The sequence below is a fragment of the Brassica napus genome, chromosome C5 (assembly GCF_020379485.1).
Source record: "Brassica napus cultivar Da-Ae chromosome C5, Da-Ae, whole genome shotgun sequence".
NCBI classification, from domain to species: domain Eukaryota; kingdom Viridiplantae; phylum Streptophyta; class Magnoliopsida; order Brassicales; family Brassicaceae; genus Brassica; species Brassica napus.
This window is the reverse complement of record NC_063448.1, coordinates 6,986,153-7,001,809: the sequence shown is the minus strand read 5'-3', so window position 1 is coordinate 7,001,809 and position 15,657 is coordinate 6,986,153. Positions and strand designations below refer to the sequence as shown.

At 31.9% G+C, this 15,657-nt stretch overlaps 2 protein-coding genes and 1 long non-coding RNA gene across 4 annotated transcripts; 2 read left to right on the top strand and 1 right to left on the bottom strand.

Moving 5' to 3' along the window:
- The first annotated feature begins 727 nt into the window (after window positions 1-727).
- On the top strand, window positions 728-2,488 carry LOC106397117 (ubiquitin-conjugating enzyme E2 1-like). The gene is made up of 6 exons (XM_013837674.3): window positions 728-976; window positions 1,368-1,503; window positions 1,602-1,627; window positions 1,725-1,814; window positions 1,919-2,007; window positions 2,076-2,488. Exons 2-6 carry the CDS (start codon window positions 1,379-1,381, stop codon window positions 2,202-2,204), a joined length of 459 nt encoding a protein of 152 aa, XP_013693128.1. The 5' UTR covers window positions 728-976; window positions 1,368-1,378; the 3' UTR covers window positions 2,205-2,488.
- A 152-nt stretch (window positions 2,489-2,640) lies between these two features.
- Window positions 2,641-5,653, bottom strand: LOC106400585 (probable LRR receptor-like serine/threonine-protein kinase At1g14390). Its single transcript, XM_013840931.3, has 5 exons — window positions 4,045-5,653; window positions 3,841-3,962; window positions 3,517-3,769; window positions 3,248-3,441; window positions 2,641-3,172 (listed from the first exon to the last, which is right to left on the bottom strand). Exons 1-5 carry the CDS (start codon window positions 5,297-5,299, stop codon window positions 2,801-2,803), a joined length of 2,196 nt encoding a protein of 731 aa, XP_013696385.1. The 5' UTR covers window positions 5,300-5,653; the 3' UTR covers window positions 2,641-2,800.
- Window positions 5,654-12,038: 6,385 nt separating this feature from the next.
- Window positions 12,039-14,005, top strand: LOC106397820. 2 transcript variants are annotated; one of them, XR_002658817.2, is made up of 6 exons: window positions 12,039-12,306; window positions 12,474-12,541; window positions 12,652-12,773; window positions 12,878-13,146; window positions 13,226-13,290; window positions 13,602-14,005. It is a non-coding gene; the product is annotated as an uncharacterized LOC106397820 (long non-coding RNA). The 2 variants fall into 2 exon arrangements; XR_002658816.2 differs by having other exon boundaries at window positions 12,041-12,306; window positions 12,658-12,773.
- Window positions 14,006-15,657: the final 1,652 nt, after the last annotated feature.

Below are 15,657 nucleotides of genomic sequence, written 5' to 3'. Positions count from 1 at the left end.
GAGTACAAGGCGAGTATCAAATCACGAGTATAAGGTGAGTATCAAGTCACGAGTATAAGGGGAGTATCAAGTATCATTTTATTTTTTGGTACTTGCCTCATTATTTGTTACTCGTTCTATAAAATACTTGTTACTTACTAAATAATATATGTTACTTGCAAAAAAAATTGGAACATCGAAATAAAATGGAGGAACAAAATGGAGGAGCATTGAATTTCATATGGTTTTTCAATATTTTGAACGCTTATTTTCATTTTTGTCTATTTCTTTGAAAATTCATGTGATTTTTGGATAGTAAAAATTTAGAATATGTGTCTTTTTTGTATGTAATCAACAGACAATTACTTGGTTTAACAAGTAACAAGGCAAGGTAAATTAGTTGCAAGTATCAATTTTTTTTCCAAGTACTTAATAAAACAAGTACTTGTTACGAGTAAGCCAAGTATCCAGTAGCAAGTAGCCAAGAATCGGCAAGTACTTGCCTCGTGCCTACTCTTAGGATTGTCTTATTTAAATTTTAGCTGTTTTTTTTTTCATTTGAAGAGCAACTCTCAAAATGATTTGAGTTGAGAGAGTACGAGCTAGTATAATCCAAAAGCCTCAGGATTTGAGAAGAGGGTTGAAGGGTGGTATATAGATTCTCAATTGTTTATTTCGGTTCAGCAACTATAATCTTCGCGGTGTTTAAGTAATCGATTAAATCCGGTTAACGGTACAGTACACCCTAACGGTTGATACCGGTTTAGAAGCCAGGCCAAAGCAAAGGCAAGAAGATCATATTATACCTTTGGTTCCAAAAATCATTCAACTCTTCAATTCCTCTCGCTGAGATCGAGAACCGACCCACCTGTTCCTCTGATCACCGGCGGTCACCGCCGCGACACAGATGTTCGCTTGACGACCTCTTCTCGCCGCGATCTTTGCCTCTTCCTGTAATCGCCGTCTTTTGCTCAACAACGAGATCTGTTTTTCCACGGTACCCTTTTCATCTCTCGTCTATGTTTCTTTTGCTGGATCCGTGAATTTTACTTTCTTCTGAGCTGGGTCTTGTCATGATTATAGCTATTTTTGGTGAATTGGTGCGACTTTAATCTGTTTCTAGGTTAAATTATTAGTTTTTGGTAATTGGTTTCTTGTTTATAGAATTGATGCGTCCTTAGGCTGTGTTTCTAGGTTCAAGTCTTAGTTTTGATGTTGCTTCTAAGCTAATCTAGCTGCTATATGTTGATTAGACTCTGTTACATATTGGTTAGCATACCCAAACCATTGAGAATCAGTTTTATATTAACATATTCAGTAGATGTTTCGAGATTCACAGAGGTGTTCAGACGTTAGAATGATGGAAGTTATGGGCTTTTGTTTTGTAGAGTAAAGGAGGATGTCGACTCCAGCAAGGAAGAGGTTGATGAGGGATTTCAGGAGGTTGCAGCAAGACCCACCTGCGGGTATCAGCGGTGCTCCACACGACAACAATATCATGCTCTGGAATGCTGTCATATTCGGGTAACGAACCAAGTACCGCAGATACTAGCTTAGTTTCTAATGATTTGGTTGTTTCTAACTTTCTATACTTACTTGGATCTTGTTTTGTGGATTTTCAGGCCTGATGACACCCCATGGGATGGAGGTAAGGTTATGTTGTTGTAATTTGGCTAGGATCACCTGTTTTGGGATCAGTTATTATAGTAGTTTTCTTATTGGCTCTGGCTTGATCTTCCTGGCAGGTACTTTCAAACTCTCACTGCAGTTATCTGAGGATTATCCAAATAAACCACCGACAGTTCGCTTTGTGTCACGGATGTTCCATCCAAATAGTAAGCTTATAGAGATGCAGCCTTCTCTTTTCTTCCACTCTCGGTTAATGTTTAGCTTTTTTGGCTCACATTAACTTTCTTCTTCTTCTCTACCTTCTTTGCAGTTTATGCAGATGGGAGTATTTGCTTGGACATTCTACAAAACCAGTGGAGTCCAATATATGATGTTGCTGCTATACTTACCTCCATCCAGGTAATAATATTGAAATGCGTGTGATTACTCTGCTCTTCTCTGATCCATTTTCCTCTTTTTAATTACAGTCATTACTCTGTGACCCTAATCCGAATTCTCCTGCAAATTCGGAAGCTGCTCGGATGTACAGCGAAAACAAGCGTGAGTACAACAGAAAAGTGCGTGATGTTGTCGAGCAAAGCTGGACTGCTGATTAGTATTAGTTAGTTGTAAGCTCTGCAACTCTCTCCTACTCTCAATTACTCAATGTCACCATTAAAGCAACGGCTTTCTTATCTTCTCGTTCATGTCTTTTGTGCGTGTTTCAAAACTCTACTGAATGCTTTGATGGGTTCTACGAAGCCTAACGTCCTTGTAAAAACTTTGTACCAAACCTTCTGAATTGTTCTTTTTTTGTTTGTATATATGTATTATGGGTTTCTTGCTAGGTACCAAAATGATAAAAAAGTTGTGATATGAAATATTAAAGAGTGTTTGTCCTTTTCCCTCTATCACCCATCCATGCCTTTTCAGTTACATTTCTAATATAATGTCTCCACCAAAATCTGAGTCCTGACATAAGACTAAGTACCAGAAGTATTAGAAGTTCCAACATAATGTATTATTTATTATGTTTGGTTTGTTACAAACTCAATGCTTCTGTTCTGAACACTCAACTGACATATATAGCTTTTGCAGCTCTGCCTCTCTTTTTCTGAGGTTTACATTCATCTTCCTATATGGGTTTTGAATTTGTCATCAAGCTGTTTCTCTATATCAATCAGGGATGATGAAGACATATTCCTCCTTGCATCTATGTATCACCAACCCCAAGGTTCCCACTGCTTGTCCATCCTTGCTGCACCTGAATTGTGTACTGCAGGTTCCATACAACATCCTCTATTGATGGCCGCTTCCTCTGATCTTCACAAAGACAGTTAATGGCAAACTCGACTGTGGTCCTCAGTGACTCATACGCATAAGTTCCTCTCACACTCGGATCTGCTAAGCTACGCAACACCGATGGTTCCTCTCTCAAACCATTCTCCAGCTGAAGCTTCAAGCTTCCCAACTCTGAAGATGCAGCCGCCATTACTTTCCCCGTGATGATCTGAAGTAGGATCACTCCAAACTGGTACACATCTTCCTTCTCTCCATCTTCATTGCTAGTGCTTTCTGCTCCAACCTGCAAGATTCCCTCCCCAAAAGATATGAATTAGAAATAAGAAGCTAAGTCTTGTTATCTCTGCTTAGTTTATACCTTGGATGGTAAAGGAATAGTATAGCCACTAAGTTTAACAGTGAGTGTTTCATCAAGCAGAACATTCTCTATCTCCAAATTGTTCCCAAAGATTCCTGGTGCCACTCCTGTGTGCAAAAACTGTATCCCTCTAGCTACTCCAATGGCTATTGACATCCTCTGAGGCCATTTCAACACCTCTTTATTTCTCCAATCTGCCAAAAAAATAAATTAAAATTAGCTTCCTAAATCGAAAACTTTTGAAATCCAAAATGTTTTTTCAGGTGTACCAGTGAGGTAGTCCCTCAAAGACCCGTTAGAGATGTATTCTTGGACTATGAAAATGGTGCTCCCGGCGTATGGATGATGGTCTTGGTAAGTACCAATGCAGTGTCCAAGAACACTGGCCAAATGCATATGCCTCAGCTTTGATAAAACTTCCATTTGTTGAGCCAAGTTCTGCGTTGATGTTGAACTCTTCTGTTTCAGCTTAATACACCTCACCGTCACTGCTATCCCTTCTCTAAGACAACCTTTGTACAGCTGTTTTTAAATTACATAATTAGAGACTCAAATGGAGTTATGATCATGTTTTGTTGGCTTTTTCATTTTACCTGTTCTCCACAGAGACTTGCTGCATCAAAATTGTTGGTGGCTTCTTCCAGCTCCTCCAGGGAGAAAACACGGTATGGTGATAGTCCAATCACAGCAGATCTCATTGTTTGTGGTACACGTCCTGCATTTGAAATTATACTTAGGTTAAATGGGTTGTGAAAATTTTGATTCAAGAATTTACTGTAAAAGCCTTTATTATTTACTTGGATCTGGTACTGTCTTTGATGTAGTGGACCTTGTGGCTGTGCTACAAACGGAGACCTTGTCGACGTTGCTTGCTTCTAAAGGTACTTCTTTTGATTTTGACTTTCTCATCCTAACCATAACTAAACCAGCCAAAACCGCTGAAACGAGGACCACACCTATGATAATGCCAATCACTAATCCAAGTTCTATTCCTTTATCTTCTTCTTCTTTCTTTTGGTGATCCTTAGTGTCAGACTTCACAGCAGAAACCGCTTGCTTTGCTTCGTTTTCGCAGAAGGAAACAGGACGCTGATACTTTGCAGAGGGGGAGCCATTGACAGACAAGCAGTTGAATGTGTAGACCACTGTTTGATTATGGTAAGTCTTGGAAGACAAGCAAGATGGAAGCTTTCCAGTTAGAAGATTCCTGGAAACATCTAAAAGTCTAAGCTTGGAGCTGCATAGAGATGAGTTTGGAAGTGATCCACTGAACAAGTTCTGTGCCAAAGTTAGATTCTGTAGCGAAGGAAGCGAGAAAAGGAATCTTGGGATTGATCCGACGAACTTGTTGGAAGAAAGATCCAGGCTTTGAAGCTTATTCAGCTTCTTGATCTGTTCTGGGAGCTTGGATCCAAAAGAGTTGTTCTTCAATGAAACAGTGATCAGGTTACTTGCGAGCGAAGTAACAACGTCAGGGCCGAGTTTATTACCGTCTAGATTCAGCTCTTGGAGATTAGACAATCCTCTGAGATCAGGAACACTCCCGTTGAACTCGTTGTTGGCCAGAACAAGACTTCTCAGGCTCTTCAACGACGAGATCTCTTTAGGGATTTTTCCAGAGATGAAGTTAGAGCTGAGATTCAGAGACTGGAGAGAAAAAGAAAACCTGGTGATCTTTGGAGGGAGGGGACCAGAGATGCCGAGAGAGACGAGAGACAGGGTCTTTAAGTTTGAGAGTTTTGTCAGAACGGTGAAGAGGGAGTCGGTGGAGAATGTTTTGGAGAGCTTAACGGTTCTGTTCCCGGTGACGGTTAATTCGGTTACGTGGCCGTTGAAACAGAGGATTTTGAAGGAAGGAGAAGATGGGAGGTAGCAGAAGTTGGTGAAGTTGGTCCATGATCGTAGAACTGGTGGATATTGCAAATGTTTCTGGATTTCTAGTAGAGTTCTTGATTCAGTTGACGTTAGCTGTGATTCTGAGAGTGATGTTAGAAGAAGAAGAAGGAGAAGGAAAATGAGAGAATAGACGTGGCTTTTGGAGGAACTCTTCATTTTCTTGGGGAGAAATCACAGAGTAAGGATTAGTTTTGTGGCTAGAGGAAGAGAAGGAAGAAACATGTCACTGATTCTGAGATTAGTGTTGTTTGATTAATACTAGTTGTAAAGATGCAGGGGAGGTGCTTTTAGTACATAAATTCTTGGGATTTTTAATGATGTAAGGCAGCTTTTTCTTGGGAAATTGATAAGACAATAAATACATATATTTGTTTTTTGAGTTTTGTTTTTTCCTTGATGGTTGGTCAGTTGCTGCACATTGACAGACTGTTTAACTGCATGGAAGGAAGTGAGTAATGTTTTTTAAAAGAAAAAAGATTAACTAGATCCTTAAAATACGTAAAATCCACATGAAACATCTGACTATATATCTACTTTTGATCAAAATTTTCCACAATTAGATTTCATTTTGTTTAACTAATTCAACTTGGTTTTAAGTATTGACTCATTTCTCTGTAGTCAGCAAGTAAAATAAATATGCACTCTGTACTGGTCAGACCTTTCTTTATAACATGCATTTATTAGATACATAATAGATGCATATACACCTGCAAATACATAAACCCACAAGAACCTATATACTACACACACCCTATATATATATATATATATGTTTGACGAATAAATGTTTGTACTTGTTCTTCTCTTGAAAACCGTATATGTCTTCCCTAATGTAATTCTTTCATCCTTACCAATTTTTAATATTCCAAGGTGATATGAATGGTAACAAGATTAGTTTACATGCTATCAAACTCTCTTCTATCTTACAAAAACACCGATCTATTAAAATATGGGAGAGATGTTCCTTTAATGTGTACTAGATCTCTGAGATGTAGTAAAAGTCAACCAGGGAACGTTGTTTCTTTGTTACGGTTTATCACTCAAGTCCCACGCGCGAGACGATGAAGTCACGTGCTAACTAACCCTCTTGTCAACGTAATGATCGACTTTACTTTATATCAGATCACGTCGTTAAGGATATAGTATCAGTCATCGTCTCAAGGAAAAATCTAACGCTGGTCGCTTGATTAAATCATTATTAGCTTGTCCGAACCAAAATTATATATCGAAATTCACCTTACACCCTCTGTTTAATTGCTATATGATGGACATCAAATAATACTTGTTTTGTTTGGTTATCAATCAATATCAAACTAATGATACTAGCAACTAATTTGGACGAAGTATATTGTAATCTCTATTATTTGATGATAGATGTTTAGTTATTCGTCGGTGAGATCATGTGTTTCGTTTTTTGTTTCCGTGTGTTCAAAAGTATTGAGATTCTAACAATTTTTCGCTGTTTTCCCTTAGTGTGATGAACTGTCCATTACTTTCTCCTTTGTTCTTTTATTCGTTTTACATTATGATTATTCATGCATTTTCTTAAAAGTGGCTTGACTTGTCTAAATAATGAAGTTTAGTTATTAAACAAAAAGAAAACAGTTGAAGTCGGTTAAAAGATGGTTTCAAGGGTAAATGAAAGATTATCATAAGCTCTAGCTGCTCATGAAACTCAAAACAACTTTATTTTTCTTCGGTCGCAGTTTCCAAGTTTTCTTGAGAACTACTATAAGTAATCATATGATCGAACGATATTTTATTCTCAACAAAACAAGGGGGGTGGGGGAGCAAATGCGAGTAAGCACATCACATGCAACTGCCTTGTAAATATGCGACACTGCCAAAAGTATCAACTAATATCATATTCCAAATATGTTTTTGATTTTTCCCTTTACTTAGTATAATTTAGTCTTTTTGTTGGGCTTATGGGTTGTAAGAGGACAATGTTTAAACCCACTACATATCTAACTTAGTTTAGGCCCACATATATCCATCTTTATGGTCCATATAATTAGGCTATTTAAAAAATAATATTTGTTTTTGTCAAACAAAAATAGTAATAATTTTTTTTTGTCAAACAAAAATAATAATAATTAAGATGCAAAATTGTAGCTATTTTCAACAATCATATAGCTTTATTTAAAATAAATCCATTCATCAAAACTGTAAATAAAAGAACTTACATTTTCTATGTACATGTTCTATGAGATAGTTCAAAATCTAATAAATCATCTTGATGATAACCTGCGCACATGTGCGGAGTGAGTTTTTATAATAATGTTTGTTCTTTAAATGACTTCAATATTTTGCAGTAATTTTTATCGAATGTAAAATAACGAATATTAATGTTGGTTTCTAAAATGTATCATCGTTGTTGAAGAGTTAACGTATTACATCTCATTTTAATTGTTTTTAAGACTTCATATGCACAAAAGGAAATTAAGTTTTGCGGCTGACACAAATCACCAAAACCAAATAGGCAACATCGATTGTATAATGACGAAAGGGGATTAGATTTTCTACTCTCGATTTGTTTACTATTGATTCTCCATAAGTGATTTAATTTTCTACCTCTATAAAATTGTGCTTCTATTCTCATCTTTGTTTCATTAATATTAATTTAATTCTTTTTTTAACTTTTTCTATGAATTTGGTGAATTACATAAGTGTCAATTAAAAAAGATAGACATCTGTAAAAATTAGTTTCACTCCAAATACATATCTAAGAATCAAAATTTTGAAGAAAATCACCGGCAAACTCTATTAACAGGTTAGTGTTCAAATCCTTACTAATAAAAGGGACCTTTTGAAGCTCCATAGAGCGTCCACATCAGCGAAAAAAAATTCTCCCGGAAGATGACACGTGGCATAAAATATAGTTTTACATTTTAATATTACTAATTTTCGAAAATTATAAATAATATGTAAACATACAACATAAAAATAGAAAAAACTAAATTAAACATATGTAAAATTACTATTTTTCACTTAAAAAAAAGACGGCTTATCTCCATAATGTAACATTACCGTTTTATAAAAAAAAGCAAAAAACATTATATATAATTTCGAAAATAATAAATATATGTAAACATACAACATAAAAAAATGGAAATACTACATTAAACATATGTAAGATTACCATTTTTCACTAAAAAAAGACGGCTTATTTCCATAATGTAACATTACTATTTTGTAAAAAAAAACATTATATATAATTTCGAAAATAATAAATAATATGTAAACATACAACATAAAAAAAGGAAACACTACATTAAACATATGTAAGATTACTACTTTACATTTAAAAATAACAATAATATGCAAACATACAACATAAAAAAATGGAAAAACTACATTAAACATATGTAAGATTACCATTTTTCACTAAAAAAAACGGATTATCTCCATAATGTAACATTACCATTGTATAAAAAAAAAAAGAAAAAACATAAATATAACTATTTGACTATTTGTTCAAGTTCTTCTATTAAACATTGTCGTTTTACATTAAAAATGGACAAAAACATTAAGATTTAAACATCTATTATTTTTTTGTAACACCGATTTAAACATTTATCTTAAAATATAAAATATAGATATTAACTAAATATAAAGTATAAGAAAGAGAAATACTCAATATATAGAAAAATAAATAATAAGTAAATATTATAAATATATAAATATATAAATTATATATACAATAATAAGTAAATGCACAATTTTTTAAATATGGAAAGAGTACATTAAATATTAAACATCTATCTTAAAATGTAAAATATAGATATTAAGTATTTCAAAAATAATAAATAATATGTAAACATACAACATAAAAAATGGAAATACTACATTAAACATATGTAAGATTACCATTTTACATTTAAAAATAACAATAATATGTAAACATACAACATAAAAAAAATGGAAAAACTACATTAAACATATCTAAGATTACCATTTTTCACTAAAAAAACGGCTTATCTCCATAATGTAACATTATCATTTTATAAAAAAAAGAAAAAAACATAAATATTACTATTTGACTATTTGTCCAAGTTTTTCTATTAAACATTGCCGTTTTACATTAAAAATGGGAAAAAAATTAAGATTTAAACATCTATTTTTTTTTGTAACACCGATTTAAACATCTGTCTTAAAATATAAAATATAGATATTAACTAAATATAAAGTATAAGAAAGAGAAATACTCAATATATAGAAAAATAAATAAAAAGTAAATATATAAATATATAAATTATATATACAATAATAAGTAAATGCACAATTTTTAAAATATGGAAAGAGTACAATAAATATTAAACATCTATCTTTAAATGTAAAATATAGATATTAAGTAAATAGAAAGTATAAGAAAAAGAAATACACAACTTAAAAACAAGGGAAAAATATATTAATATTTAAACATCTATCTTAAAATGTAAAATATAGATATTACGCAAATAGAAAGTATAAAAAAAAGAAATACACAATTTAAAAAATGGAAAAAGTACATTAGTATTTAAACATCTATCTTAAGATGTAAATCTATCTTAAAATATAAAAATTATTAGTAAATAGAAAGTATAAGAAATAGAAATACACAATATAAAGAAAAATAAATAATAAGTAAATACGCAATTTAAAAATGGAAAATTACATTAAGATTTAAAAATATATCTTAAAATTTAAAATATAGATATTACGTAAATAGAAAGTATAACAAATGCAAATATACAATTTAAAGAAAATGAAAAATGTACATTAAGATTTAAACATCTATCTTAAAAATGTAAAATAGAGATATTACATAAATAAAAAGTACAAGAAATGAAAATACATATACATGAAAATAAATAATAAGTAAATAATGTAAATATATAATATATGAATTATATATATAATAATAAGTAAATACACAATTTTTTTAAAAAAATGGAAAAAGTTCATTAAGCATTAAACATCTATCTTAAAATGTAAAATATATAATATAAGTAAATACACAATTTAAAAAAATGAAAAAAATACATTAAGATTTAAACATCTATCTTAAAATGGTAATAAATTATATAAAAAAGGAAATACCACATTAAACAAAAAAAAATAAAAATGTATAGTTTTACATCAAGAAAGTCCCTATAAAATTCATTATTCCATCAACATCAACCTCACACTATCAAGGAAAACTTCAAAGCACCCGAGCAAAAAAATGGTTCCACCATCAATTCTTGCCGTCCCAAAAAACCTTTAATGACCTTGAACGAGATTTTTTATAACAACGAACTTTTTGTTAGGTGGATTCATTGTTGGGAAACCCGCAACTTCCAAAAGCCAAACTTATTCATGGGAATTGAATTGTTTTTCCTAGACTCAAAGGTATTCTTACAAATTTAAATTAATCTAATCCATAATTTTATTGTTAATATTCATACTAACTCTTTCATGATCAAACCATTACAGTTAATAACCATTCAAGCGTTTATCTCGAAACACTTCTTTCCTCGCCGAATCAGGTATTGGTTCATATTGGTTTAGTATTGTTTTTGGTTTATTAACCTGTTTAGAATGGTCCTATTGTAAATATAATTTAAGTTGGTTTAGCATATATTATGCTTAAAATAATTTAAATTAAATAATAGTAATATTATGCTTAAAATATAATTTTAGAGAGTTTTCAAATATAGTTTACAGAACATTATAGGTGATGAATTTAATTTATTAAATTCGTTTATTACTTGAAACTAAGTTTTTTTTAAAACATACTGAGTTATAAATATCAATGTTGGATTGGTGAGTATAACATGAAGATAAAAATATAAATATTTCATTTTCAAGATAAGAAATTCAGCTTTTATTCAGTTACTCAATATATAATATCTTAAATTATTTTTTAAAAAATATACATAATTTATATATATAGATTAATCTTCCAAACTTAAACTATTATATTATATATGAATAATGTTTTTAAATAAAAATAATTTCTGATTTAAAAAAAATAAAAACAACAAATGGTTATTTTCAAATAATGGATATAATTTACATTATACTATCATTTAACAAGTATTATATACGTTTTGATATATCATTATTTTTTATTTCCAGAAAAAAATAAATTGTTAAACATCAATATCATCTAGGTTAAGTATACTAACATCACAAATTCAAAAATCACAAAAAATATTTACATAAACATTATAATACAATAATTTAATAAAAAAATACAATTCAAAAAAACAATATTCAAAAGAATAGTTATATACTTAATATTTGAAAATCAAAGATATTTTTGCTAAAATTGTACTTACCTGGCCAAGGAGATCGACCATGTTTTTACGGATCGATAGATTGTTGAGCATGTGGTCGATCCGAAAATACTCTGCAGTTTAATTAAATATCTAAAACATTTATTCCAACATTCAACATATAGTTTTTCTAAATATGATAACTAGATAGCCAACAAAATTACAAAAAAAATATTTAAATAGTAAAAAAATATGTTAATTTAACGTGTTAAAATTTAAAAATAAATTTTAATTATGACATGCATCTTAACATTTATATAAATATATATCATAACCTAAATATAAATAATTTAACAACTTAAATTAGAAAAAAAAAAATCTCGGACGTAGCCCGGGTTAATCCCTAGTCTATCTATCTATCTATCTATATATATATAATAATGTTTCCTCTTTCGTGGACGTGCCACGTCAGCCAGCGGCAGGTCAGAAAGTCGCAAGCTCTAGGTGTGACACGTGTCGCCTGTGCCAAAACGAATCGTATCATTAGGTTGGAGATCGTGTGGGCTTTTAACCATACGCGTACGTTTGCTGTTATGGGCTTTAGATCGGATGGTTTGTTCGGCCTGGATTACAATATGTGTAGCCCTAATCTGATTCGCGATGTCATGTGTGTTCTTAAGTCTTCTTCGTTCGAAGGCGTCGGTGACTCCCGACCTTCTTCACGTTTCTGAAACGGAGTGCGTTATTGTTTGAGAGGGAGAAGGAGAGGAGATTATCTTCTCATAGAAGCGCTCTGCTGAGGAAGGAGAGTGAGATTTCAGAATAGGACAGGAGGATTCGTTAATTGGAGACTTGATTATCAGAGGAGGCAGAGAGATTGCAGGCAGCTTCTGTGGAGTTTTCAAATTTGCAGAGAGTCAGGTAGTGTACCTAATCCAATGGTGAAGAACATTGTCAGATTTCAGAAAATTTGTTCTTTTATTTTTGTTTTGATGAATGAATGAATGAATTACAGTTTGAAAAGATGTTTCTGTTCCACTAGCTGTCCTTTAAACCATCTCTTAGAATGCTTTCTCTGTAAATTGCAGAGGGAGGTGAAACAACGATTTGACATGGCTAGGAAAGAGCTGAAGTATCATCCTGCTGCTATAAATAGGTCAGCCTTGAATCCATAAACTTCATCATTCCATTCTCCCAATCATCTTAGCACTAGAAAATTACACATAGCATATTGATTAACTCCTTTCTCCTCCTTGCTGCCTGGAGCTGTAGTACCACAATCGAAGTTCATCTACTCAGTTTCTAGGAGGCAGAGCCGCTTACGCAAGCGCCAGCACCGGCTGAGGAATGTAAAGAGAGGCGGTGAGCTGACATGCTCCTCCACTAAGGTAACTCCAGCGAACAAAAAAATCAATTGCCTTCCTTTCTCTTGAAGATTTGTGAGTTTTATAATTTAAGCTACAATCAAACATTTGTTGTAAACGTTTTCAAGCGCCTCTTATGCATGCCACCATCGACGTCCACCGTTTGAATACCTTCGAACACCTTTTCAAGACTGGTTCGATGTACGCGGTGAACGGTTGACGCGGAGAAACCTTAACTTCAAATTGTCCAACTCTCCTTTGTCAATATGTTTCAGTGACTTAACCGCCTTCGCCAAAATAACAGAACCGGTGAACCTGATACCTCAAGTCAAGAGCTGTTCCAGTTCCGCAATTCCGAACAGCTGCTAGGCTTGGCAAACACCAACACATCTTCCAGGTCACTCTCTCAAACTCTGCTACTCTCACTTGCAATCTAACCCTATTTAATATTTCAATTGTTCATCTTCTTTCCGCAGACACTATAGGTGAATTAACCGCTATTAGGGATACTGTTGATGACTCCTTACAAGGCAAAGAATCTGTACGTTTTTCTTAACTTTGCTTATAAAGAACTCTACGGTATCATAAATCAAGTAGAACTACCAAAACATGTTAACATCACGTAGTTTGTCTAAAATTCGCAATGATGTATCTATTTCCTTGAGCTGCTGCCTTTCATAAACAATCGTCAGACTTACATGTTGACCTTAAAGTTATTGTTGTAACGAGAAAGAAAAAAAGATTGTAGGAGTTGCTTCCTCTTTTACAATTTCACACAATTGACTTTCTCTTTTGTAATTTTTTTTTGCCGTGCATTAAAATGAGAATATTTTTTCATGTGATCACAATAAGTAAATGGCGGCCCTGGAGATGATGTGCCCGGAGTTAGCACCTTCCAGCCATGATCAATGTCATGGTGATGACAATGAGAAAGATCCAGCTATTGAAACAATCTAAGGTGGTCTGTCAGCCACAAACTCTCTGTTCTCTACGTCTTCCAAGGAAAATAAGAAGGCACACATTGCATAGTTGGAGGAGGATGCAGTTTCTTAATCACAGACTCACAGAAGCAGCTACTAAAATATTGCTTAAGCATAGTTTTTAGTTTTTTTGTTTTTTGTAAAACTTCATCTGCTGTTGATAGTTACCCTTAAACTATAAAGACTATTGTATTTGGATTTCCTCATATTTACCCATATATCAATGAGGAAATAATGGTGCTACAAGCAAATCTCATTGACGAATATTACAACTTATATGTTATCCGTAATATTTGTCGACAAGGTAGCTACTAGAATAATGATCAAGCCTGTTTGTTATTACTGTTTTTTACAACTATAAGGGCAATCAAATTTTGATTTCCTAATCGCATTTGTCTAATTATCAATGAATCACCCAGTCTTCGTTTTATACATGAGTATTAACAGTACAACAAACAAAAATTGTGGCCAATTACGCGCCGGATACATTACCCTTAACAGTTTTGCTCTGGTCTAGGTTGCTCAGATTATCATACACTAACTGACATTACATACCTTACATGGCAAAGAAATGCTGCAATTCGGATGGAATTACTAATTTACACGACATAATAAAATCTACACCAACTGTAAAGCTTATTTAGATTTTCCAACCTTCTCATTCATAGCTTTTCCAAACTAAATAATATGAAGTTTTGTACATTAGAACTTCAAATATGAAGTTTCACATTACAAATTTCAAAATTTGAAAATTTGAAATTGTTTTAAGAGCATGTAAAGTTTCATATTTGAAGTTTTGAAATTGCTTTTGGAAATGCTCTTAACACGAAACAATTTGGTTTTGGTTTGAACTCCATTATATGTCCGCTTCAGTTTGAAATATATTTTCTTAACAAATTGTACAATCAACGAAGTTCTTTCTTTAGTCGATAATGTTCGGTAATACAAATATTTAACCGATAAAGTGGAGATTCATTATATCGACACAAAATAATGAAAAATATATAATATATATGGAAGAAAGTATATAAATAAATACCCGACAAATGAATAGACACAATAATTAAAAAATTTTACTGGTTTTGAATTGGACATATGTAAAATATAACTTAATTCGATAAAATAATAATAACATAACTATTATATATATAACTTTTATACAAACATAAAAAAATTTCATTTAAAAAATATAATGAATTCATCTTTCATTTTTTTAATAAAAAAATCAATATTCTGATGTTTTAACTGAATTACAGATAAAAGACATTTTCTATACTACCATCAAATTCAACACACATTATAAATCAAATAATTTAATTAAGTAGAAAAATTTAACTAATATTTAGTATCATAAAGTTATTTTTTTGGACAACCGAAACTAACTATTGTAAACAAGAAAAATATATCTCATCACATATAAGATCTCTTCACCTAAAACTTTCTAATAGTCAAAAATCATTATCAAAAACATCTCTTGCAAATAAAAATTTAAAACGAAAACCAGCAAATTATACAAAAAATAATAACCTAGATCACAAGTAAAGTATATCCCACCAGTAGGGCAGGCCGACCCTAGTCTAATATATCAAACTGTTATAGAATATAAGTGCATACTCGAAATATGAATGTCTGTCTAGTAATATATTCACCAGTTCAGTCTAAAAATCATCTAATTCTAAAATAACAAAAAAAATTGTTTATTTTATTAGCCTATGATTTTTTTTTATCAAACTTAGCATATGCTTTTGAGGTTTAATTACTTAAGAGCATACATATAATATATATATATATAATATTTTACCATTCTAGTATATGTAAACTATGTATAAACAAAAAATAATTTGATTTATTTAATGATAAACCAGAAAATTTATAATAAATAGTTCAAATCTTTCATTCTTATAATTATAATAGCTAGATAGGGTATT